The 27,227-nt window shown below is 39.3% G+C and overlaps 1 protein-coding gene across 10 annotated transcripts in view; it reads left to right on the plus strand.

Moving 5' to 3' along the window:
* The window catches only part of col14a1a (collagen, type XIV, alpha 1a), a 177,623-nt gene that overhangs the window by 74,071 nt on the left and 76,325 nt on the right, over positions 1–27,227 (plus strand). For 6 of the 10 annotated variants that reach the window (XM_067449025.1, XM_067449017.1, XM_067449019.1 and 3 more), the window contains exons 17-24: positions 4,451–4,583; positions 4,675–4,722; positions 4,830–4,966; positions 11,651–11,792; positions 13,489–13,611; positions 16,861–17,010; positions 23,498–23,614; positions 26,382–26,528. In XM_067449025.1, the coding sequence (XP_067305126.1) occupies positions 4,451–4,583; positions 4,675–4,722; positions 4,830–4,966; positions 11,651–11,792; positions 13,489–13,611; positions 16,861–17,010; positions 23,498–23,614; positions 26,382–26,528 (997 nt within the window). The remainder of the gene's footprint in view (positions 1–4,450; positions 4,584–4,674; positions 4,723–4,829; positions 4,967–11,650; positions 11,793–13,488; positions 13,612–16,860; positions 17,011–23,497; positions 23,615–26,381; positions 26,529–27,227) is intronic. The other 4 variants (XM_067449020.1, XM_067449023.1, XM_067449021.1 and 1 more) reach the window with 1 other exon arrangement.

Consider the following 27,227-nt stretch of genomic DNA (forward strand, 5'->3'; position numbering starts at 1 on the left):
ATTCTGATAGTTATGATTACTATGTAACATACCCGCCTGAAGGCGCAAATCCGGATGAGAGACGTAGATATGATCCCGGAGTGTACGCTTTTGGTCGTTGCTGTGGTGATCAGTAAGTGCTATTCTGTATTGGTCAAGTGCAAATGGAACCAAATATTGCAAATATTAGGTGCAAATATTCGTATGAATGTCCTGCCCAGATTATTATATTTGTTTTGTCTAATTAATATTAGGTGCAAATATTCGTATGAATGTCCTGCCCAGATTATTATATTTGTTTTAGATTTTACCTATAGAAGTGCCAAAATCTACCTTTGATGTGCTGAATAAATAATTTATAAATTAGTTTGGCAAGGAACATAGCCAAGAATAAGGCTTCAAATAATACAATTGACTAAAACAAATGATGGACTGGGACTCCAAATTTTAGGTTTTACTTTTGGACAACTTAATTGAGCTCCATGGGTTAGAGAAGACACACAAACGCAGTGGGTCAATATTGAAAAGAGCCTCTTTTCTATGCCCCTTAAAATAGTACCCTTTACCCGTTACTTTAAAATTTGGGTAACTATACAAAGATGATTTTTTGGTTTGACTAAGAACATTTAATCTGTAGCGAGTATTGGTTATCTTAATGACTTTGCACCATCTCGTTCAGATGTGGGTTTCAAAAAGTGGTCTCAATATGGACTTGATTATCTTCACAAATTATTTCATGATGACACTTAAATCATTTGAACAAATAAGAAACAAATTTATACTAACAAATTTACAAAGGTCTGATTTTTTTATTGTTGATATTTACAATGGAGGCAAACAATGGAAAAAAAAAACAATATACAATACAAATTGGACATGTGGCCAAAAAAAATTTTTCTAAAGGATCTGTTATTTACGTCTAAGAATTAAAATAGCTCATTACAGATCAAGGATAAATGGGAGGATGAAATTAATGAAACTTTGGGGCGGGTGGGAAGCTTGTGGAGCGCTAAATCTTGTGACCAACTCTAATATCTGGAGGGAATTCAGATGAAAGATAATAACTATATTTTTTATCATATTTAACTGCACTAATAATTACAAAATGGAATCCATCCTGAAGTGCTGGAGAAACTGTGGCCAGCATGTTGGTTACCACACCACATAAAAAGTATGGGAGCTATACGAAATGGATCAAATGACTATCCATTATGACTTCAGAAAACTATTTTAGAAAAACTAGGTGGGTTCCTGTAATGCCTTTAATCTCTGCCTTTCTCCGTTATTTATTTTTTTTTTTTGATTATTATATTTATTAGGTAACACTTTACAATAAGATTCATTATTTAACATTAGTTAACTACATTAGTTAACATGAACTAATGATGAACTGCACTTATAAAGCATGTATTTATCTTTGTTAATCTTATTTCAACATTTAATAATGCATTATTTAAATCTTTCTAACATTAGTTAATTCACTGTGAACTGACACGAACAAACCATGAACAGCTGTATTTTTATTAACTAACGTTCACAAAGATTAACTAATGCTGAACAAAGGGGTTGTTCATGGTTAGTTCATGTTAACTAATGTTAAATAATACAACCTTATTGTAAAGTGTTACCATTTATTATTATTATTCCCCCTTTCATCCCCCTGTACACTGTGTATTTGTTTTAATTCTCATTACGAACTTTCTTGCTTGTCTCTTTACAAAATTTTGGACTAAACTGTTCAATTTATATGGATTAGTTTTACAATCTCTTTAAAACGTCAAAGTTTCCGTTGCGTAGTTGTCAGACAGCCCTCAGATTTCATCAAAAAGATCTTCATTTGTGTTCTGAAGATGAACACAAGTCTTACAGGTTTGGAAGAATTTTCATTTTTGGGTGAACTATCCCTTGATCTCATGAATCATCAGGAACTGTTCAAAGTCATTCATTCATGACACCTTAAAGGGTTAGTTCACCCAAAACGGAAATGTATGCCATTAATGACTCAGCCTAATGTCGTTCCACATCCGTAAGACCTCCATTCATCTTCAGAACACAGTTTAAAATATTTTAAGTATATTTAGTTCGAGAGCATATGCAAGTGTGTGCACACTATACTGTCCATATCCAGAAAGGGAATAAAAACATCATCAAAATAGTCCATATGTTTTATCAGTTAGTTAACTGGAATCTCTTGAAGCATCGAAAAAACATTTTTGTCCACAAATAACAAAAACTATGACTTTATTCAGTATTGTCTTCTCTTCCCTGTTTGTTTTCAATCCTCAAATAAAGATTCAAACAGTTATGAATCAGCGGATTGATTCGGATCTGGTGTCAAACTGCTGGAATCACGTGACACTGGCGATCCGAATCATGAATCAATGCCCCGATTCATTGCACATTGTAACACGGATCCACTGAAGAGGCGAGGTTGAGAACCCAAGTGCAGTTTCCTTTATTCAGCTTTACTCAAAACATAAACGTAAAACAAAGACTTGGCAAAACAAACAAAAGACTTGACTTGATTAAACTTTACATAGACTTGAGATAAACTTAACTAACCATGAACAGAAACTCACGAGAGTGGTTTACTCATACAATAACTAACAAAGACTATGGCAAACATGAGGGCTTAAATACACAAGGGCTAATGACAAGACAAGGGACACCTGTGAACACGAGGCAGGAACACATGAGGGCATAGAGTCACATGACAAAGGAACACATGACAAAACCAGGAAGTGCATGACAAAACATGACAGTGAACATGAAAACCTTAAAACATGAAACTAACACCAAAACACTCTGTGACACACATGAATTATGTTAACATTCAAATACAGTAGCCAGCATTAACTAAACATTAGCTCCTCATGACTTTATCATGTGTGTGGCCCCTCAACTAAACTGGTGACACGGTCCTTTGAAACACTGAACAATGAACAATGTATTATTAATGAAGGCATAATTGTGAAATGACATGAATTAATGTTTTTTTCATGCATGAATTCATGGTGATCCATAACCATAGCTTTATTCATTTTTTGAACATAGAAAACATCATGATCATGTTTAATAAACCATAATTCAATTCTTAGTTCATGTTTTAATTAAGGTGTTGTTCATCCATGAAGTCATGAATGAAAGACTTTACCTCCTGTTAGTTCCTGATGATTCATGAGATTATTACAGTAATCATGCATGGATTAATGCACAAATTCATAATTCATCTACCCTTGCCGTAAAAGTGTTACCCTTGTTTTTTGTCTAGTTTTCTCCAATGTTTCTTCATTGTGACTTACCTTTTTTTTTTTGTCCATTGCCATATATTATTTTCAACAAACTATATATGTTGAAAAAGAGAAAGTGAAATATGATTTCTATGAGGTCCTTGAAAATGATTTATGAGTCAATCAATACTTTCTCCTAACCCGAAGCCCGGGGCCAACTGTTACTCTCTATTAGAAACGACCAGTCACTGGCACTCACAAACACCAAAACAACCACCAGCATACTGAACACGTCCCGTCACTGCTTTCCTTGCCACGCATGACCACAGACACAAGCGTGTGTAAGTGTGTGTGATGGAGAAAGTTTTTATTACTGGCCAGGAGTCAGTGCAGCTGTTTTTTATAGATAGCACCGCAGGTCGATATGTTTACCAAGAGCCACCAGAGCAGAAAATAATAACATGCTGTGAGGCAATCTGGAATGTGGCTGGGGCTTCATGTCCCAGAGCAGAGGAGTCAGCCCAGAAACACACATTCACTCACATGGGTTTGCTGGGACGGCCCAGAGCTGAAAGAGATCCAAAGCTCTCTTGATAGCAGACTTGCTTTTTATTGCATGTCCTCGTCATTGTCATGGCACAGCTGAGCAGCCACCAACATTTAAACCTGACAGGACGTTTTTGTTCTGTTAAAAATATCGTTGACTAATTCTCTGCGGAACGACGTGCATACATTTAGAAGAAAAGAAAAAAAAGTCTAGAATGAAAATATCTTTTCTTCATTAATTATAAATGCAACCTGTCACTGTCTAATGCCTCAACCATTAACAGACTTCAGTTTAGACATGCAAAATTATAAGAAAACAATTTGCTGGGCTATCAAACCTCAACGTCCTCCCAGTGATGACTATCATAGGCCTCTTCATCCGAACGTCACCTTTGGATCTTTGCTGAAATAGATGTGGCCTTGCTCCAGAAATGAACCAATGGCCATTTTCTTCATGATCGCCCTCAGATTCTAGGAAGTCAGCGCTTGTGATGGAAGATGGTTGTGATAATTCCTTACAACTGACTGTAAAGTATCCTCTTTGCTGTCAAGTGTAGTCTATGACGTAAAACACAGGCCCTTGGCTATTTCCCCCCCACGTATTTTAAAAGAATCTCTGCATCATCTAAATGTTCCCCATAGTGTTATGGCTCTGATTTATAACTCAGTGCTTTTGTGTTTGTGTGTTTATAAAGGTTATGCTGAATGGAGCTGTGGACTCGTATGTGATTCAAGAGCTGAGTCCTTTTACTAAGTACATGGTGTCACTGTCAGCCATCTATAAAGACGAAACGGAGAGCGGCGCTGTGGTTGTTCTTGAGAATACATGTAAGAGACCCAGTGATGTTGTTTAACACCAACCAACTAACTTACATAATCTCAAACTGGTTCACTTATTGTTTTCTTTTGTTTATTACAGTGGACTGGACCACAGAAGCTCCAACCACCATTCCTTCCACTACAGCAAGTAAGATAAATGGGACCTCATCTTACCGTGATCTGAACATTGGATGGATGGCTAAGTAGATAGATACCTCCGAATGTATTCTGACTAAATTGAACTGTATCATCTAGTTGTTCGTTTGGGATTGACTAACCTATGGGTGGATGAGGAGACCCAATTCAGTATGCAAGTGAACTGGGAGGTGCTGGACTCGGACGTGGAGCAGTACAAAGTGACATATGTCAGTGCAGGCCGCACAGAAGAGACGGTGAGTAAACATAACCACAGCGCACAGATATCCATAATGTTATTATAACAACACAAGAGCGAGCTCACTTTTTGTCATCATCTTTTCCCTGTCTCCTCGAACAGTTTAGCTCTACTCTCTTCTCCATATCAGAGTGCATAAAGAGGGCAACATACACTTGTCTTATTTGTGTCCCAGTGAGGCTGTTATTTCATAAAGCTACCTATATTGCTCTTGCGCTATAAACAATACAAAAGAAAAATTTATTACCTCTGTGCTGTTGGACTCCAGGCTTATCATATTCCTTCGGGTAAGTGGAGCTGAATGATGCGGCACTGCTGCAGTATTGTCTGTTGCAAGGGCATATCTTACTCAAAGTGACCTTTTTAAATGCATGTCCCTGTACTGAAAAACTCCCCTTCTCTCATTCTGCAGTGATTCCTGCAGTGTATAATCATACATTGATGGATTGCAGGAGTGAATCCAGTGAATTCAAATTCATGGCCATTCCTCTGATGTGGGAATATGCTTTTTTCCATAGCATTTGGCTGACTTTGCCGCAGCCTTGGTCTGGCATGGTTAAGATCTTTCATGGCTTAAAGTTACACCCAGACTTTGTGGTGACTCTTCGCCCCCGACTGTACAGAATATCGACCTCTCCTGGGTTGTAATTCTCCTGGAGAATCATTGGGGGTCAAGCTATAAAGGAGATGGATAAAGGAGATGGGACTGGGAAAAGAGAAATTCTATTATCTTTTCAAGTGCCATTTAGGTCACTGAGCAAAATGTGAGAAGTAGAGAGAGAACATCTAAGCGGGATAGTAAAGGAGAACACACCTTATTTGAGGGAAAGTTCTAGCAAAGTTCAAAAAGACGCTTTCCTGCATTCAGGTTTCAGCACCACAGATCTGGACAGCTCCACTAATAGTTGTTCTGCAGGACGATGCACCGGAAAACAGAAGGTTGCCTCAACTTGGAGTACCGCTCGCCAGAATTGATTCAGTTCTTTGTGCAAAACTGTATTAATTACTCAGTGCACATATAGATAGATCGATGTAAAAATTATCAGATTTTACTGATTATCTCTTCATCACGGCACCTGTTAATGAGTGGGATATATTAGGCAGCAAGTGAACATTTTGTCCTCAAAGATGATGTGTTAGAAGCTGGAAAAATGTAACCTAGAAATCTAGACGCACCCTAGTGGCAGCAAATCTAATCTGCCCACGAGTGTCATCTAGCAACTCTCAATACCCTTCTGAGCTGTAAACACCAAACTCTTGATGGGCCAATCACATCGTGTATAGAGTCGGTGGGCTTAACATAATGACGATGGTGGAGTTGCACTTGCGTGCTTCTAGTAAACATAGAAGCTGGCGAATGGCGGTCTTTCGAATCAGCTCTGACCGCGACTCTGGAAGACTTGGAGTTAAGCTTTTCTCTGAGAAAAGAACAAAGAACGGCACTGAAATCATTCTTAAAAAGGGAAGATGTGTTCGAGTTTTGCCGACCGGGTACGGCGAATGTTTAATCTATCAACCGTCTATGCTATCAACAAGCTCTGCTTCAACTTCGTTGCTCTGGTTGGTTGTAGCGCTATCCTATCGCGTGCAGAGGGAGTTTGAAACACAACCGTTTATCCCGCCCCTCGGATTGAGCCCTTCAATGGTGGGTGAGTTTCCAGACCAAACATCTTGAAGTGGGTCTGGCTTGTCAGGCTAGGAAAAATGGGCAAGCGTAAGGATTTGAGCAAGTTTGACAAGGGCCAAATTGTGAGAGCTAGACGACTGGGTCAGAGCATCTCCAAAACAGCAGCTCTTGTGGGGTGTTCATGGTCTGCAGTGGTCAGTATCTATCAAAAATGGTTCAAGGAAGGAATAGTGGTGAACCAGCGAGAGGGTCACGCCTGGCCAAGGCTCATTGATGCATGTGGGGAACAAAGGCTGGCCTGTGTGGTCCAATCAAACAGATGAGCAATAGTAGCTCAGATTGCTCAAGAAGTTAATGCTGGTTCTGACAGAAAGGTGTCAGATCAAACAGACAAGCTACTTTGGATGGTAGGGTGCGTATGCGTCACTCACCTGGGGAACACATGGCACCGGGATGCACTATGGGAAGGCAAGCCGGGGCAATGTGATGCTGTGGCGGAGGGGGCGTGGTTCTGCGAGGTCTTCAGCGGGAGAGAGAGTACAGAGCGGAGCGGCAGGTAAGTAGGTCAAGCACAGATGATGAACACCTGTTTCTGATTGCAGTGATTGGCTTGGAGAGAGCGCATTTAAGCCGCGGCCGGGAGAGAGATGAGAGAGAGTTGGACTGGGACTTTGCAACCACTGTCTGAGAGAACCGATCCATATCGAGGATATAGAGAGACACGCTTTGAGCGTCTGTTGTTTATTTTTTTAGAACTCTGAATAAAGAGAGCGAGTCCCAGTCAAAGCTGACCCCTGTCTTCTTACTTCCTGACCCTATAACGAACCGTATCACAGATGCGTTGGGCAATGTTCTGCTGGGAAATCTTGGGTCCTGCCATCCATGTGGATGTTACTTTCAAAATGCACCACCTACCTAAGCTTTGTTGCACACCATGTACACCCTTTCATTGAAACGGTATTCCCTGGTGGCTGTGGCCTCTTTCAGCAGGATAATGGGCCCTGCCACAAAGCAAAAATGGTTCAGGAATGGTTTGAGGAGCAGAGCAATGATTTTGAGGTGTTGACTTGGCCTCTGAATTCCCCAGATCTCAATCCATTCGAGCATCTGTGGGAAGTGCTGAACCAACAAGACTGACCCATGGAGCTCTGATTCACCTTGCAACTTACAGGACTTAAAGGATCTGCTGCTAACATTCAATACAAACATACAATCATATTACAGTCAGTGAAACAAATGTTGTGTTTCGCAAAGTTTGCTGCTGCAGTATTTGTAGATCATTTTTCACACTTTTCCATGGTATGCTGGAAACAATGATAAGCATGTCATACATTTTAAACAACCCCACACTTGGATGGTCTCAGGATGCTTCACTGTTGGCACGACTCAAGACTAATGATAACTTTCACCTTTTCACAATTGATTTTTAAGATGTCCCAGACAGTAGGAAGCGGGCTTCATCAGAGTAAATAGCTTGGCACCAGTCTTCTGCTGGCCAATTCTTGTACTTCCTGCTGAATTTCATTTTGTCCTTGATGGTTTTCCTTCATTACTGCTCTTCTTGACACCAGGCCATTGTCCAAAATTGCCTTACTGCTAATACTGAGGAAACTCTGCACTGGAGGTGACACGATGCTCTAGCTGACTCCTCAGGAGGAGACTCTCCCGGCGCTTGCTGGACACGCTGGGACGTCCTAAAGCTTTCTTCACTGCAGTTGAACCTCTCTCCTTGAAGTTTTCCCTCCTTTCACAGCAATCAGCTTACTCTATTAATCCAGTCAGAATTATAAAGTGATTTGATCTGACTATTATTTGTTCACACTTACCCATGTGCTGATGATATGATTAGTGAAATTATGTTTTGCTGGTCAATTTTCGGCGGGGTTTTATTATTTTAAGTTAACTTTTTTTGGCCAGTTAAGCTTTTTGCAATGACAAAATGCATCTAATCACAACACAATAATTTAGAAACAATATGAATGAGCACCACAACAACTGAAGCAGCAAAGCTAGCACACATTTATGCCACTGCCAAAACTTTCGTCCAAATGTAAAACTCATATATTTAAATATTGGACATTAGAAGCCTTGTTCATAGCAACCTCTTAATATTTGCATGGTTACATCCACTTCATTTCTTTATTTGACTTATTTGTAGTCTGTTCATTGATAGTGTACTCACACAGAGGAAGCCACTCCACATAATGCAACCCAACATTTCATTATCAACAAGCAATGGACTGCCATGATTGTGTGTGTGCGTGTGTGATTAATGATGTGTCTGTGGTGAATGACTGCAGTGATTGGATGCTGACTAGAGAGCTGAGTGCTGGCTTTTTCTTAATTTCCATCCAGCTCCCTGAAGTTCAGTGTATACAGATTTCTAGTCTTTTGGCTTATAACTTGCATGAGAGCTGATCAAACACACAAATATTTAGATGAAGAAAACCAATGAAGCCTTTGGATTCGTTTAGCTACCGCCTGGCATTTTCTTTTCACTTGACCGTCACTGCATAAATACAGTAGCTGAATGCTCGAACTGTGAGAAAGTAAGTGCACCCCAGGATAAGTGTACATTTAACCCACCAGTGGAGCAACACTGATTTAGTATAACCCTACATTTATCACTACTTATCCAGAGCTGCCTGAGCACTGAGCCTTGAGGCGTATGAGTCTGAAAAATACATTTAAAAGCATTTAAACAAGTTATCATTCTACTGTACAAACAGTAATACTTAAGGAAATGCTTCACAAAATGCGTCAGGAAGTTAACCATTACAAAGACTGTATAAATCCAGTATGAAGAAGCCTCCGCTCTCCAAAAAAAGAATTGAAGTTTGCCGTTCAACACCTACGTGAAGAACAGGGCTTCTGGACAAATGAGTCAAAGGACAGATTTGAGCATTTGAGAATAAGAAACTCATCCCCACAAGCACAGTAGTGGGAGTGTTATGATTCCAGGGTATTTTGCAGCTTTGGGGCTGCAAATAATTTCATAGCATCAACTATGAATTCCACATTTTGCGAGAGTGCTTGAAGACAACGTGAGGCCATCTGTAAAAAAAAACTCAAAACCAAACCATACATGGACTTTTCTGCATGATCGAGTCCAGAGTCAAAGTCCAGATTGCAATACAAAAGCTGTGGTGGGACTTGTACGGTCAATGTAAGAGACTGATGGACAATTATAAGAAACGCCTTCAAGAAATTATGTCTAACAAAGGGGGGAAAACTACATAGTAAATGTAAGGATGTAAATGTTTTTTTATTTTATTTTTTGAATGAGATATTTATAGATACTACAGTTCAAACTATCAGTAATAATTTTCATATGTTTTTGAAAAAAGTCTTACAGTAACTACGGCTTCATTTATTTGATAAAAATATAATCACACTAGAATATCATGAAATATTATTGCTATTATCGTCTTGTTTTTTAATATATATAAAATGTAATGTATTTCTCTGTTGGCAAAGTTTGATTTTTAGAAGCCATTACCCCGGCCTTCAGTCACATAATATATACAAATAAAATAAAAAATTGAAACATTTGAACATTGGTGTTTGTTGGATAAAACATTACTTTCATTTGTTACATTGATTTTGTCTTTACTTTTGATACTGTCCAAAGTTCCAATATCAATTTTCCCATGGGCCCTTTCATACACCCGGCACAATGCGACACCAGGCGCGCCTCGTCTTCAGAAACTGCCTGTCACAAAAATGAACCGAAACTCTATAGGTTACTTGCCTCAGTCACGATAAGCAACAACAGGTGTTTTTTTCCCGTTTCAGCCCGATGTAGTTATCATTTTCACATCCAGAGCCACGTTGTGTAAATAGCAAATGCACTCGCGCCCATCTGTTTGCCCATAGGCGTGCTGCTCTAAAAACCAGGTGTGTTCAGGCGCATTGTTGGCGCGTTGCTATTTTGAGGCAAATGAAAACGACTGGGCCATGTTTTTGTTAGTCAATGCCGCAGTCGTTTTCAGTATTTTTTTTGTGTTATTTATAGAGCACATTAGACATAAAAAATAAAAGGATTCCTCTCTGGAGAAGCGTTCAATCTTTCCGCTCGCAAATTCTGGCATATAAATAACGAATCCGCCATGTGCTAGCACAACTGGCTTTTAAGGGAATGGGAGATGAGACTCTGATTAGTTTATTGCACATTATGCCTAAAATACACCCATGACTCACTATTTAAAACACGATTTCACTTTTCTAACTTTAGCTTGTGTGTAATGTTGCTGTTTGAGCATAAACAACATCTGCAAAGTTACAACGCTCAAAGTTTAAAGCAAAGGGAGATATTTGCTTTTAAAGAAATCACTTTCTAAGGACTACAGCAAATGGCCGGTAGGGAACTAAAGCCTTTTCCTCCAGACTCGCTGACATCAGCAGGTACAATTTTTATTATTTACATAAACCCCTCCTTCGAGGGTCAAGGTCAAATAAGGGGGGCAAGGCCATTTTTTATTGCTGTGGAGAAGAGTAGGCTTGAGTGCACTAGGCGGTTAGCCAGTCACAGCACACTGGGCCAGCACACCAATCAGAGCCCATTGCATAGAACCAGGAAACCATCAGACCATTTTTACAAGGAGAGACAGAGCAGTGTAGAATACAGATAAAATGTATGAAAAATAATGCACTTTTTTAAAAACGAAGCATGAACATGTTACAGTGCACCCCACAAACACAATCAAGCCTTCGAAAGAATGTGTTTTACCACCCATTTAAGAGAACAGGGACAACTCTTCCATTTGTTAAACTAGCAAAAGTGGATTCGGATATGCCCTAAGAGCTCATGCACTCAGATTGCTAAAATAGGGCCCCATATATTAATAAAAGACGAAACTCTCTAAGGGTGTACTTCCGTTTACAACACTGTACATACACACATTTCTGCATTACACTTTTGCAAATTATTTACTTTCGTTATGAAGTTGTTTTCCACACAGAGACCTCAAGGACATTTGATCCTACCAGAGAAAGCAAAATGCATCCACACCCACACCGTGCTTGTCTGGTAATGAAAATTCTGCTCTTCCCCAGGTGTTAGTCTCGGGAAACAAAAGACGCATGATCCTGCAACCTCTCCTCTCAGACACAAGGTACAATATCACAGTGACCCCTGTTTATGCAGATGAAGAGTCCACGGCACAACCCATGTCCTCTTCCGGCAAAACACGTGAGTGTGAGTGAACAAATGCTGCTGGAGTTATTGTAAAGGAAATACATTATGGGCATCTCCTTAAAACGGATGCAGTTATGCTAATTGCATATTACGGTGGCATAATTACACAGTATCGATTTGAGGTGTGTGCTAGCCTTGAAATCATAAAATGAACACTTCAACACCGCTCAGCTAATTTCGAATATTAAAAACGTACACAATTCCCACTTGTTAAATGTTTCACATGTTCTTGTGCAGCTTTGTAAATATTTAGTGCTTAGTTTATGCATAACGACCTGGGTTCAATTCCCAGGTCGGAATAAATGAATGTTTAATCCTGTTTTAATAAATCAGGTAAAAATACAACACCATGCCATTAACGTATTAACAGGAGCGTGATCTCAATTGGTTCCATGTTAGTTAGAGATTTCACTGAGTTAATTAACTTGACCTCAAAGCAGTGATGAACTTGCCATTTCCAGTGGCAGATTCACTTCTAATCTAACTAATCGCTTGTTAAGTTCAGTGAACCTAAATGGAGCCCCCAAGATAATGTTTTATTCTCATGGGGTCTATAGCTTTCACTAATTTCCTGTTTGTCTGCCGTATTTCTGCACCATATAAGTCCCTATTTGATGAAAATAGATCCTCTTAAGCTCTAAGATACAGTTCATCATCACTGCATTTCGAAGTTAGACGTTCAGTCCTGCAGTCTCGTAAAAAACATTCTTTAGCTGATTGAATAGTATTGATTTTACCCATTAATAAGCATAATAAGTATTATCCATGCCAGCCCTGGTCTTCCCACACTAATGAACTGATCAAACCAGCTTGCTTTACTCTGGTGGGATTGATTTTCTACAGCTTTCTCCCAATGATCATCTTCAAATTACAGCCCATTGTCTTATTAGAGATGCTAATGTTACCTCATGTTGGACTTGATATCAGTGTCTGCTCGTTGCCTTGGAAAACCTTTGGCCTTGTTTCTGATTGAGTTTGAGGTTGAATTAATTATTAGTGGGGTGATATTCTCTGTGGAGGAGTAGTAATTATGTGAAAACATAGCATTTTTAAGAGAATGCTGGGAATTCAGGTTTGAACCAATGCATTTATTACTGTTCAAAAGAATGCTGCGTCCCAATTCGCCTACTTATGCTACGTCCTAAAAGTGTGTACTCTTTTTGTGAAGAAAAAGTGCATACATTTGAGTGCGTAGCAGAAAAGTATGCAAGCTTCGAGACATACTACTTCGTCATCTTTAACGGACTCTGTCGCTTAGTTACGAGCATCCCATCACCATTTAACTGCCCTGTCAATCATCATCAGATTCGTCACAGTAAAAATCTTAGTGAGTGTAAGATAATTTTGAAAAACATTTACCATTTCACTTTTAAACATTTCTAAAAATAAGCTTTACCCACCCCAAACGTTTCAACGGTACTGTGTAAATACCAAATTATTTCAATATATTTGTTTTTGCACTGGTAAAGAATTATACACTAAAAGTGATTGATATATAATATAACATATAATATTGTTATAAAATATATCTTTTTTTATTTTATTTTTTATAGTGAATTAAGTATTTCATTTATTTCATGTTGTGCCATTCAAATCACATGTGCTAGATTATTATGAAGTTCATTTGACCAGTAATAGACATTAGATGACCACATTGCAAAAGCTAATCATCATCATCTCTCTTGTGATTGGTTAGTGCCATTTTCCAGTCCCAGTAACCTCAGGGTGTCTGATGAATGGTACAATCGCTTCCGCATCAGCTGGGACGGCCCTCAGTTCCCCACTATGGGTTACAGGGTCATCTACCAGCCTATCTCTGGTAAGTACACACACACACACACACGCACACACGCACGCACGCACGCACATGCACGCACACGCACACGCACACGCACACACACACACACACACACACACACACACACACACACACACACACACACACACACACACACACACACACACACACACACACACACACACACACACATAAAAATCTTAACCCACCACAGTATACCTGCTCATGTCTGAAATGGACGTGCGCACAATCCCATGTAAAATACATAATTTTGTATTAAATTCCAGACATAAATGAGGTACCCAAATAACTTTAGCAAAAAGACTCTCTGGACATATATAGGCGGGTAGGATGAATTATTAGCAGCTTGTTGGGAGCAGTTTGAAAGGGCATTGGTAGGTGGAGAGAGATACAGACTCGTCTGCTGTTCCACGTCTGCTGTTCTGAATATGACCGTTCTTCCATCTGCAGTCTGAGATTTAACTGTAAACAGAAGCTGTAATGTGGCCACAGCACACCAGAGGGAACACAAAAAAGTCACTCTACTCTGTTTTACACTGAAGTCCAGCCTAATAAACTCCTTTATTCCATTATATTATCTTAAACTCCCATCTGTGGTGGAGAGTAATGGCTTCTCCACCTACATATAATGCCCTTTCAAAGGGCTCCCAACAGCTGCTAATAATTCATCCCACCACTGGTCATTACTACTGTCCAGAGCTCATTTTCAGCGTCTTTAAAGGGGAGGGTTTGCTTGTTCTCATTTCTTTTTCAGATTTAGTTTTCCCTGTTTTTCTGTGATGGTTATTGTGTAATGCTATGATTGTACCAGTAATTGTCTGTGAGATCCACCCTTTCTATAGGCAACACGTCGTTGGGATGTTTAGTTTGTAACGGCCAGAAGACATCCCTTTAGTTTTGAAGTGTGTTCTTAAAAGGCTCATGAACTTCATGTTTTAAAGGTCCACTTATAATGTTATCAAGATCTTTACATGAACATCCCAATTTAGAAATAATTTCTATCCTGTGTTTGACCCTCTCTTTCGAACACTCCGTTTTAATGGTCGTGTGTTTTAAATAAAATGAAACGTGTTGTAATTTCTTAATGATGACAAAGTAGATGCTGCTAACTAAATGTTATTCAGGATTGCAGTGGAGGGTTAAGATCAAAACAATGACAAAAGAAATCCAACACATTAACCCTATAAATGCCGAAGCAAAGGAATGAACAGCAACGTACAGTCACAATCACAACGATTCAGTTTGACTGCGGTGCTGCAGTATAAATGCTCAGTACATATCAAAGGATCAGACAAAACATTAGTGACACTTGGTTAAGTCACTATTGCTCAGACTGCCCACCAACCTCAATGTTGTCTGATATGGTTTAGAGGGTAAAACGGAAGCCTTCAGTGATGAGGATGTCCCCGGGGAAAGGTAATTTGCTAAATTCCTTCCCACCCGAGGCATCCACCCATATCCCTGCTTGCTCAGCCCCTCTACATTCTAATAACTCAAAGCCGAAAGGACCACACAGGCAGAGTATGGATGTCTCCACGCGACTAACACCTCTGTGTCCTGATCTGGGAAAAAGGGAAGGCTCACTAGAGCTGCAGACGTATGACTCTGCAATTACAGATGAGCAATGACTCCTTGATTCCAGTGGAAGAAACCATTAAGCTGGCTTCCGCTTCTGGCACAAAGACAATGAAGCACGCGGGAGAGAAACTCCCTTCGCGTTCCACTACTAGCTCCGTCTGAGATTCCCACGATCGTAGCCTGTGCGAAGCTAGAGCCGTGGGGGTCAGCGGCTCGACTCTCTTCACTCGAAGACTCGTGACTATCGGCAGGCGCTCTATCCCGCTATCCTTTCTTCACACCATAGAGCGTAAAAAATATGAATGACACATATACACTACCTTCCACCGAAAAAAAGTGAAGACGCCAACGTCCGTATAGTGCGGACATCTTCCACTTATTTGGGACCTGAGTCTGCGCAGTAGTAAACGCGGGAATTGAGTCTCCGCAGTAGAGAGCAGGAAGTAGAGCCACGATATTAAAAGCCCGCCCACACTCTCACAGATGCAGAACAATTCATTATGTCCGTGTGAAATTATATAAACAGTTATGGAAATGTAGAAATGAAAGCTATAGCACCAAAAGTCTGTTGGTGCCTTTGTAATATTTTGCTTAGAGAAGCCGTCAATATCAGCTGTCAATCATTACATCACCCCCCACCCCAACATTTTTAAAACATTAAATAACTGCGTGTAACTACAACCAAACATATTTAAAAAAGATCTTGAAATGACATCAGCGCTGATAAAAACTGCCTAAATTGACTGACCAAAATACCTTATTTGGAAAAAAATAATTTGAAGTATAGTTTGATTGTTTAGTTTGTCCCATTATATTACACGGAGTGGGCGGGGTTTATGTGCTGTACTGGGACCAACCACCTGGGGGCGATGAAGACGCTTTGACTTCACTTTTCAGGACTTGCTTCACACACTGCTATCTTCACACAGCATTCAAACAAGCGGCTTCCTGGAGACGATGGCCCTGTCCCAAATGGCACCCTAAACCCTCACGGTCTTCCTCTGAGTCCGCATTGTCACGGCGTAATGCCGCTTTGACTGCCGGGTAGAAGTCCTCTGCGTAGCTCGCAAACTTGAAGTGCGCATCGAGGGCGCATAGCAGCCGCAAAGGGGGCGCTCGCGAGTACCCTTCTTTAAGCTTAAACGACGAATGGGCCACCCTACGGTCTTGTGGACCGAAAAAGTGCACATGAAGTGGGCCATTTGGGACAGGGCCAAATTAGCTGATTATGTGCTCTCAGGTGCCCTTATTATACGCTGAGACGCACCTTGCGATGTCTTTGCACTGCGTCGGCCATTATATGACGTGTTTGCACACGTGCCTTAGACACCGGGTCAGCGTCAGCAGCTGACTCTGCATAGAAGTTCCCTCGAAAGGCAACAGTTCTTCAAAGTTTAGATTACTTTTGTGTTTCACAGAAGAAAGTCGGTCATACAGGAACAACATGGAAAATGACTAAATGCTGACAGATTTTTATATTTGGCCAAAATAATCCTTTCACATATGAACTATGTTAGTGTTTTTCATTTACATTTGGAATTCTTATAATAATAGCAAAAAAAACAACTCATTTAAAACTGAATTACTTGACTAATATTATAAGTGTACTTCCTGTTTTTTCTGTAAGGTTACTCGGATTGTTTTCAGCTCTTGTCTCTGCCCTGTGCACAGTGTCAGGTCCGGCTCTCGAGACGTTTGTAGGGGATGATGTGAACACCCTGCTGATGCTCAATCTGTTGAGTGACACAGAGTACAGCGTTCAGGTCATCGCCTCCTACACCACCGGATCCAGCCAACCCCTCACCGCCAAGGGCAAAACAAGTGAGTCTCTATACTCGATCACAACAGCCCACCATTATTTTGCTGCACCATCACATCAGATTCATAGAAGTAATTTACCTCCTCTGTGATCATCCTTGCTAATAATTTTTTTTTTTTCCTATAATATGCGACAGCAATAATATGGCTGGCTATGTAAGCGGACTAGCGAGGACCATCCCTTTTGTCAGTTAATGAAACCTGAAGGCGATCTTTGATAGGCGGCCAGCTACACATATATCAACATTCAGACAGACAGCTCCAGTAATGACAGTCCTTTGCATATAAATTTGATATCGCCAGGTACATCACAAAGTAATACCTGTTTTAGCGATTCTCATCAAAAAGCAAACAGATTATGCTTTCTTGGGTAGCTTTGAGGCCATCCATCAGAACACCGTGGTGTCAACATCCCACTATCAGTCACCACTGTCTTGTTTCAGTCTAGTCAGATAAACAGACAGAATACTTACAACACCTGCGTCTGCAACTGGCAGACCGCTATCACAGAAAAACATTCATAATAAGATCATAATATATAAGGCATGTTCATCAGGGTTCATCCTGTTACTTCTATACTTAAGGGTGTAAACAGTACTGAGAAATGTTATGTAAGTCACATTATACAATAATATAGACTGATTATGACTGGTGAAGTGAATAACACCCAATTCCCTCTGATTCAGTTTGATGTAGCAGATATGGCAAAAATCATAATCACGATTACTTAAAGGGGGGGTGAAATGCTGTTTCATGCATACTGAGCTTTTTACACTGTTAAAGACTTGGATTCCCATCCTAAACATAGACAAAGTTTCAAAAACTAATGTTGGACGTTTGATGGAGTATTTCTGTGTCAAAAATACTCTTTCCGGTTTCTCACAAGTTTCGGAGAGTTTTTTCGAGTATGGCTCGGCTTGATGTTAATAGAGCAGAAGGTCCTTGTATGGGCCGTACGGGCTCTTCTCCGGGTAGGGTGCGCGCGCGCGTGACTAGAGCGAGAGAGGAAATGCACGCCCATAAACACTCTCTTAGGTGCAGATCCAATTGTATAGGCGCGCCGCGCTCCACTTTATTCCTATGAGTGACGTCGAGCGACTTCAACGCTTCAGCACTGCATTCCGGGAAGGCAGTGCTGCATTTGAACCGATTTGAACGCAGAAATGACGGGAAGCTCGCGAAATGAGGGAACATCGCGTCAGTCGCGTCGCAAAGTGGATCTCCACCGTTCACTGCTGTCAGGACTTTACCAAATCATACCAAAGAAGTGTGTTTTTGACGGAGTGTTCCTAGCGATAAAGGTTCGGTCCTGCTTTGGAAGCAGCCGGTGAGTAAAACTGCTTCAAATGTCTGTGCTGTTGGCTATCGTCGCGTGAGTAAACATCAGTAAACGACACGATTGCGTGCTTCGTCATTCAAATGCGCTAACGGACTCTATTGTTGTTCTATGTATAACGTTACACTAGTCTGACGTGCAAAACCGTTTTGCTTGCTACTGCTAAGGTTTAGTCGCAAACAATAGTCCATAAACCGAATCATGTCCTCATAAACTGCGAGTAAAGACACACAAATGTTGACAGGCCACTAAATACAGTACATACCACAGAGTTGTACATACCACAGAGTTGCTGTTGCTGTTTCTCCTATTCAATTTATTTCAGCCTCCGAATGATTCTGGATCATATATCTATTAGCTGAGATCGATAGCCATGGGTTTCTCCACGCTTGAGGACGTCACCGCTTTGGGTGCGCTCGTCATTCTTTAGCTCCGCCCACACGATACGCTTCCAGGTGCTTTTTTCCCCCCGGAAAGACTCTGTACAGCCCATATTTCTTTTATAAATATAATAAAACTAAAGACTTTTCTGAGATGTGAAGGATGCAATACTACTCTATAGGTACCTCAAGATTGACATGAGATTGACTGAAACTGAGTGTTTCACCCCCCCTTTAACGTTATATTGGTGGGTGATATAATCAAAGCCTTATTTCGTGATATGAGAAATTGTTAATGTCAGTGAAATTTCACAAATATCGATACTTCAGAAAAAACTAATACTAGGTTAATTAATGTAAGTAAAAGTCCTCAAAACGGTTAGAAAACAAGTAAAGTTTTTAGTAAAGTAAGAAAGTTTTTTAGGAGATGTACTAACAGTGGTATTCAGATAAGTAATAGCCTACAACATAAATTAAATGATGTAACCAAATGTAAAATAACACTGCTGTATACATTAAATATAGACTAACCCTTATTTAAAACTACAGCTTATTCATTCAAGAGCAGTGAAGGATTTTCGTCTTTTCTTGTTTGATTAAAGGGTTAGTTCACCCACAAATGAAATTCATGTCATTAATGACTCACCCTAATGTCGTTCCACACCTTTAAGACCTCTGTTCATCAACACAGTTTAAGATATTTTATATTTAGTCTAAGAGCTTTTCTGTTCCTTCATGAAATTGTATCCACACGATACTGTCCATGTCCAGAAATGTAATAAAACATCATCAAAGTAGTCCCTATGTGATATCAGTTAGTTAATTAGAATATCTTGAAGCATCGAAAATACATTTTGGTCCAAAAATAACAAAAACTACGACTTTATTCAGCATGGTCTTTTCTTTCAGTCCTCAAATAAAGATTCAAACGGTCATGAATCGGCATATTGATTCATGATTCGGATCGCCAATGTCACGTGATTTCAGCAGTTTGACACGCGATCCGAATCATGAATCAGTCCGCTGATTCATGACCGTTTGAATCTTTATTTGAGGAGTGAAAACAAACCAGGAAGAGACGACAATGCTGAATAAAGTTGTGATTTTTTAACCAAAATGTATTTTCAATGCTTCAAGAGATTCTAATTAACTAATTGATGTCACATATGGACTACTTTGATGATGTTTTATTACCTTTCTGGACATGGACAGTATAGTGTGCATTCGAACAGAAAAGCTCTCAGACTAAATATAAAATATCTTAAACTGTGTTCCAAAGATGAACAGAGGTCTTACGGGCGTGGAACAACATAAGGGTGAGTCATTAATGACATCAATTTCATTTTTGGGTGAACTAACCCTTTAACATTAATGACTGCAGCAGTCATGTGGCTGCTCTCACTTTAAGAGCTGCACAGACCCAATATACTGTTACACACACGCTCTTTCTCAGTGTTTACACTCACTTAAGACATAACCAACTGTGTTTACGAGGATACTTACCAAAGCGGCATTTCGACGCATCAGAAGCCCATAGTTTACTTCGCTTATGCATTCTGCCCTGTCTTGGAGGAGGCCATCTAGGGAACAGCGTCTCTTTCGCGGCGTAATGCGCTTTTAATAACACTGTTTAATATCAAGCACCCGCAGTTTAGCAACAGTTGCATTTTACATCACTCATTTTTTGGCTGATTTGGATGTTAAGGGATGAACGAAAGCGCAAGGCTGTGAATGAAATTATGATGTGCTTGATGGAATGTGTTTAACCTTGATTATTTTGTTTTCATAATCGCTGGAAGCCAAAATCGAAATTTAATTTGAAATACGATTAATTACATAGCTCTAGTAGTAGTGTTAAAAATGTATGATGGCTATGCAGTTGATGTAAGGCTAAATTATAAGGATATTATGTGGAAAATCTTGTTATACATGTTATTCAAGTGGTAGTAGTACAAGTCAAAATATTATTTATTCATTTATTAATGAATTTAAGTAGTAGATGTCAAACTATATAAATAGAACATTTATAACGTATCAAATTTTATTGATGTAGCCTAGCAAAATTGCAACTATCAAATAATAGATATTTGCTGCCACAGCATTTTAGACAAACAACTTTTTTACCGGCAATAACCTTGATTACTTTTTTTGTTTTGTTATTATACTTCATTACTTAAGTTACATACACTTTTCAGAATCTACTTGGCTCTAAAATCTAAAGGGGCTTTTGCCATCTCCGCTTCTCCATGTCAGATGTTTTGACACCCTGAATTGTGCCATTAAGCACGGACAAAACTCCCAGCTTTTATCATGAACTATTATTCCATTCACACTCCGTGGCTTTCTAAGGAACCTCCCATATTATCTCACCCTACATGATGGCATCTGCATATACCACCTGCTCTATGGGGTCCATCAATTTTTCATACGTTTTCTGTTTGACCTTTGAATAATTGAATGCACAATAATGGATTTCTTGTATTAGTACTATCAGCCAGAGGCCCTTTTGTGCATGCATATAGTTCATTAAAATAGTTTATATAAGGAGGGAAGCTTGTCACATGCATTATTCAAAATCTCGACCACTGTGCGCCATATGTTTTGTGCAAGGCCTCCATTTTAATCTAAAATCTCCCGATCACAAACACGACTAACCTGATATTCTGTTGTGCAGCGTGAATTTCAATGGACAGCTTGATTGCATAAGTTGTTCCTTTTTAGGATCTGGCACTCATATCAGAGCTTAAAAGAGGAGACCACATGGACGTTTTCCAGTGCTGAATTTGGGTTCACCACAACTTTTGGCATATAAAATGCGTGGGACTCAGTCTGTTGTGACATGGCCACAATTGTGTTTGTGTTCCAAATAGTACAAGAGCCAAAGATGAGTATTGTTTTGTGCGACTAATGTGGACCATGTGCTGTGGCTTGGGCTTGTGTTTTAAGGGCATGCTGACCAAAAATGTGATCATTCCAAAATGAGTCTATTTTTCTGCTTTCAAATGAGTTTTCTTTAAGACAGCACATTCTGTGTGGTTTGCACAATGAGGAAAAAGAAAAACAAAGAAAGACATGCTCAACGCCATTTGTGGCTTTTAAGTGGAGAGCATATTTGTTAAAATCCTGTTTGAACCTCTCACTTTTCTCTCAGATGTGTTTTTCTAGCCATTATTTTCGCCTGACTTGCAGTATTTAAAGAGTATCAGAAATCTGAGTAGATCAGCAATGGACTGCTGGTTTCAAGAGAAGTGAAGCCTACCGGTTTTACCTCATAACCTGCATCACAAAGGAGCCTGCTGACTACCCTATGGCTCATTAGCATTACTGTAATATATGTGCTTCTTTTTCATTTTAGAACATTAGACTACATTAGAGAAGAAAAGCTCAAGGCTTTCCTCTCACTACAGTCCAACTTGTACATTTAAAAGCATTCATACAGGTTTAGTACACTACTGTTCAAAAGTTTGAGGTCTATAATGTGTTTTTTTATGTTTTGAAAGAATGCATTTAGTGAAACATACAGTAAAAACTGTAATGTTTAAATATTACAACTTCTATTTAAATGTATTTTAAAATTGAATGTATCCTTCTTATGAAAAAGCTGAATTTTCAGCATCATTACTCCTGTCTGCAGTGTCACATGACCCTTTCTAAAAAATAAGAATATGTTAATAAGGTGTTCAAGAAATATTCTTATTATCATCAATGTTGAAAATAGTGTGCTGCTTAATACCCAGCTAGAAATGTTACATTCCCAGAATGTTCTAAGAATGTTCTGAGTTATTTAAAGTGTTCGGGGACATTATTTGGCGGACCTTCACAGAACATTCAGGAATGTTCTTGGAACGTTTAGGGGACATTTTTTTATTTGGAAATTTGATGTTCCCAGAATGTTCTCAGAATGTCCCCGCTGGTGTCAAGGACATCGCCTAGTAAAGTTCCCAAAATGTTCAGAGACGGAACTTGATGTGGAGTTCTTTAAAGTGTTCGGGGACATTATTTGGTGGATCTTCACAGAATATTCAGGATGTTCTCTGAACGTTTCGGGGACCATATTTTATTTGGAAATTAGTTCCAGAACATTCTCAAAATGTGACACTGGTGTCAATGGTGTCATCTGGTAACTTTCCCAGAACATAAACAGTATAACTCAGGATTTGCCCAAAAATTGCTTCTCAAAGATGAATACCAACTCTTCGTGATCCAACTTCATATCCAGAACACTTTACCGCACAGTACTGCACTTGAATGTGTGTTTGCAAATCGCCTTTCTGAATATGCTAATGTGGCTAAAGTTACCATTGTCTCTTACTGTATTCACAGAGTCCAGAGCTAGTTATTTTTAGCCGAAAATGCTCACTGCCTGGACAATTCAGAAGCACAATTTTATTTGTGACATTAACATTCTGTTAACATCCCAAATTTAATCTTTATAATGTTGTTATGTAACCATAGAATAACCAAAATGAAACGTCAGAGCACAGTACTTGTGTGCTTGTGCTACAATTGTGTGACCTTTGCTACAAAATGTTCAACCTCTGTATATGTATATGCTGTATAAGCTATGTGCAAAAAAATAAAGTTTACGTACATCCCTGATTTTTAGAAAACAGGATAGTTATTAATTTTTATTACATTATATTATTATATTAAATATTTTACAGTGTATATCATTGCTGCATTTTATTTACATATGGGTGCTTTATTTCAATATCTTTTAATGCAAAGTATCTGTGTATATTACATATGTCTGTTTTCTTCTTTCTCTTTGCAGTGTTCCTGGGGGTGAAGAATCTCAGCACAAAACAAGTGCTCAGTACCAGCATGTGTGCCCAGTGGCAACCTCACCACCATGCCTCCCTCTACAGAGTCATCATTGAGTCAATGCTGAGTGAGTGACACACACACACACACACACACACACACACACACGCACGCACGCACGCACGCACGCACGCACGCACGCACGCACGCACGCACGCACGCACGCACGCACGCACGCACGCACGCACGCACACACACACACACACACACACACACACACACACACACACACACACACACACACACACACACACACACACACACACACACACATTTTGAATGCATTGCAGAACAAAGCCATAAGGTGGCTTCCTGTTTTGCAATATTGACATCAATTTTAGTTTTGTTAAATTTCAGTTTCAGAGGTAATGGAATATAATGGCTCATTTCAGCACATGCCTCTGAGCCTCTGGGCTGTTCAACAAAACTCTTTTTTTGTATGCATATTGCTCTGCTGGCGTGTGACATGGTTTCGATTCAAATTTAAAACAGCAGAGTCAAAAGCCCATTTCCCATTATTGCTATTCTTATTCCTGCCTGAGACCGCCTCACCGTCTCAGCTTATCTCGCAATCCTGGAAATCTTCTGTTCTTCTTCCAGCGTGTGACTGCTCAGATGGCTACCAGCTCAGTAGTGCTATTAAAACCAGATCCTACTGGGGTGTGTGCATATAACGTATCTGAATGACAATCATTGCAGCAGAGTTCTCAAAGAGACACACAAGGGCTATAGAAGAGATTTAACTATATATACTTTGCAGTTCTTTTTTGGCTGCCGCAAATCTTGACAGATTTATTTCTCAAATATTAACCAGGTTGATATGACTTTCAGATCATAATATAAAAATACTTAAAAATAGTTAGTTCTGATGTTCAGACTCTAGCTTTACTGTCCTTTCAGAGATATAATCTCACTTCAATTAATACAAATATTACCACAATTTATTTGTTTTCTCAAATGCTCAATGTTTTTTTTTCTTCAGCTAGGACACATTTAATTGACAGAACGTGACAGTAGATTTATAATGTTACAAAAGATGTCTGTTTTAGATAAATTCTGTTTTTCGAACTTAAGTCATCAAAGAAAAATTAAAATAAAAGTATCAGTTATCACTTCTAATTTCTAATTATTAGCAATGTTGAAAAAAAATTGTACTGCTTAATATATTTGTGAAAACTGTGATACTTTTATATAATATAATATAATATAATATAATATAATATAATATAATATAATATAATATAATATAATATAATATAATATAATATAATATAATATAATACAGAAGCCATTTAATCTGTCCTTTAAAATCTGAATATTTTTTAAAAAGCATTTTCTATCTTCAAATTTCTTGTTTTTTCTTGAAAAAACAAATCTACTTGAAGAATTACAGAGACAACCCATTACCCTGTAGTCATGGTAAACTGTGCCTACACAAATAAATCAAAACTACTGCTGAAATGTGTGAGAGTAATATGAATATGTGTATATTTCTGCAGTTCTAAAATCCTCACTGCCTCTCTTCTGACCTTCTTCTACAGTAGTCAAATAATGCCCAAACTTTGGTAACCAGTAGGAACAGCGGGATTCATTATTTGCCATCTTGCTTGTAGTGAGAATTTGACTGTGGAATTTCAGCCAGACATATGTCTCTTCAGTGCCGAGCGTTTGTGGTGTTAGTGAAGCATTCCTGCTTGCAAATGCAGGGAAGAGAGGAACTGTCCTGCTTGTGCCAAGGATGTGACTGGACTGAGAAGTGCAGTTTGTTGAAACAAACGCTTAAAGGAGGATAGCTGTTTACTGAGCCGAGCAGCAGCACTTTCCAGCTACTTTTCCATAGAGCGGGAATGTAATAGGCAAATGTCACATCCCATTGTTTGATCAGCTCAGCAATCAAAACATGTCAGAGCAAGGGAATATGGTTGAGGTTATCACGTTACAAGTTTCACAGTCCATATCATTAGAAAATGCAAAGAAAATAAATCTCTATTTTTTTGTATAATGCACTCCAGAGCCCAGTGTAAATGAGGGTGCTTTGGGAAATATCTTATTAAACAAAACCTTTCTGCTGTTTTTTCTCATTTAATAGTGGTATAATACTGCTTCTGAGCAGCCCAGCCATTTATATTCCCCATGGGCACAGCTGTTTAATGGCAGACAAATTAAGATGTATGAACCAAGTCAAGCTGCTGGATATTAATGTCTGCCACCAGAAACAAAACAAAGAGATCGATGAAAAGAGATGTAGAAAAAGAGAAAAGCAGACAGAAAAGGAGTCTACGTCAGTGAGAACACCTTCACATTTGGAAAGAAAATTCCACTCTTTTCTTTCTTATCACGAGGCACCCATTTCCCTGCAGTCTTCGGCCTCTGATTAAAGCGATTAAAGACCTTTCCGTTGAACTCTATGAGCTCAATACAAGGTTACCCTTCCTGAGCTCAAGAAGCACTGGCCATTTTCTCAGCTTTGGGATATAATTACAGCTCTGGAAGTAATAAATAGCAGTTCTGCTACCTTTTACCCTGAGATCTGAGTATCAGATTTCTTAAAACATGATTCACTCAAGGTTCCTTTCATTCAAGCGACCAATTTGCGAGCAACAACATGTGCCTTTTAAAAATAACAACACTTCGGCATGTTGCTGTGGTGTCGATTCTGACATTTCCAATTCCAGGCTTTGTTTACAGCCTGAGGACTCTAATGAAACTTTCTCGTTAATTAGCACAATTGTTTGCTTGAGGAAGCGGCTTTAATTGCATTTTTACTTTACTTTAGTTGTTGTTTGAATGGCGTTCCTGATGTTTTTACTCAACTCTGCTCCTTTATTTCGTAGACGGTCAGAAACAGGAAGTGAGGCTCGGTGGTGGGGCATCCAGAGAGTGCTTCTATAACCTTTCCCCCGACACCCAGTACAAGATCAGCGTCTACACCCTTTTACAGGACACAGAGGGACCCGCCGTCACCGTCATGGCCACCACTGGTAAATACAGTCTGCTATCTATAAGTTTTGCATGGCATTTTAGGCTAATTTACCCTAAGGCTAATCAGTCTTCAGGATTACTAGAAAGCTAAAGGCAAGGTTGAAGCTGAACTCTTTTAGGGTCAGATTTTAGACCCCTTCCTATAGACTTTAGTCAGGGTACACACCATATTTAATTGTAAATGAATACGAGACTCTGAAGGATCCCTCATATCCCTCACTATTTTCTGTCACGGTAGATTAAATATGACATCTGACCTCAAAATGATTTACTGGAGTGTTAAATGAGGTCAGATACTGTATAACACCTCCTCGTCTTTCAGGCACCAACAAACACCTGAAAATGTCTTAAGCTACGTTCAAGCTTTAGATCTTAATTCATATTTATTGCTCAAATCCATTTTTTTATTTTTGTTTGGCTGTTAATTTTTTATTTTTATGTGGCCAATTTGAGCGTGAACTGATCACGGTCCAGAACTGACCCGTATACGTACAAGAACAGTAACATGATTCTTATTTAGAAGATCTAGTGCCAGATTTACTAACAGCTTGCACCAGCACAAACCCTCTTTTGGCATTAAATAAATTACGCAGTGATAAAGGAGCGCCAAAAAGGCGTGGACAGAGTTATTTTGGCTACTGAGCTTATTGCATATGCATTTGTAGGAGTTTCTAGCCTGGATGCCATCTGAACTCTGA

Source organism: Pseudorasbora parva, chromosome 7, assembly GCF_024679245.1.
Source record: "Pseudorasbora parva isolate DD20220531a chromosome 7, ASM2467924v1, whole genome shotgun sequence".
Lineage (NCBI taxonomy): Eukaryota > Metazoa > Chordata > Actinopteri > Cypriniformes > Gobionidae > Pseudorasbora > Pseudorasbora parva.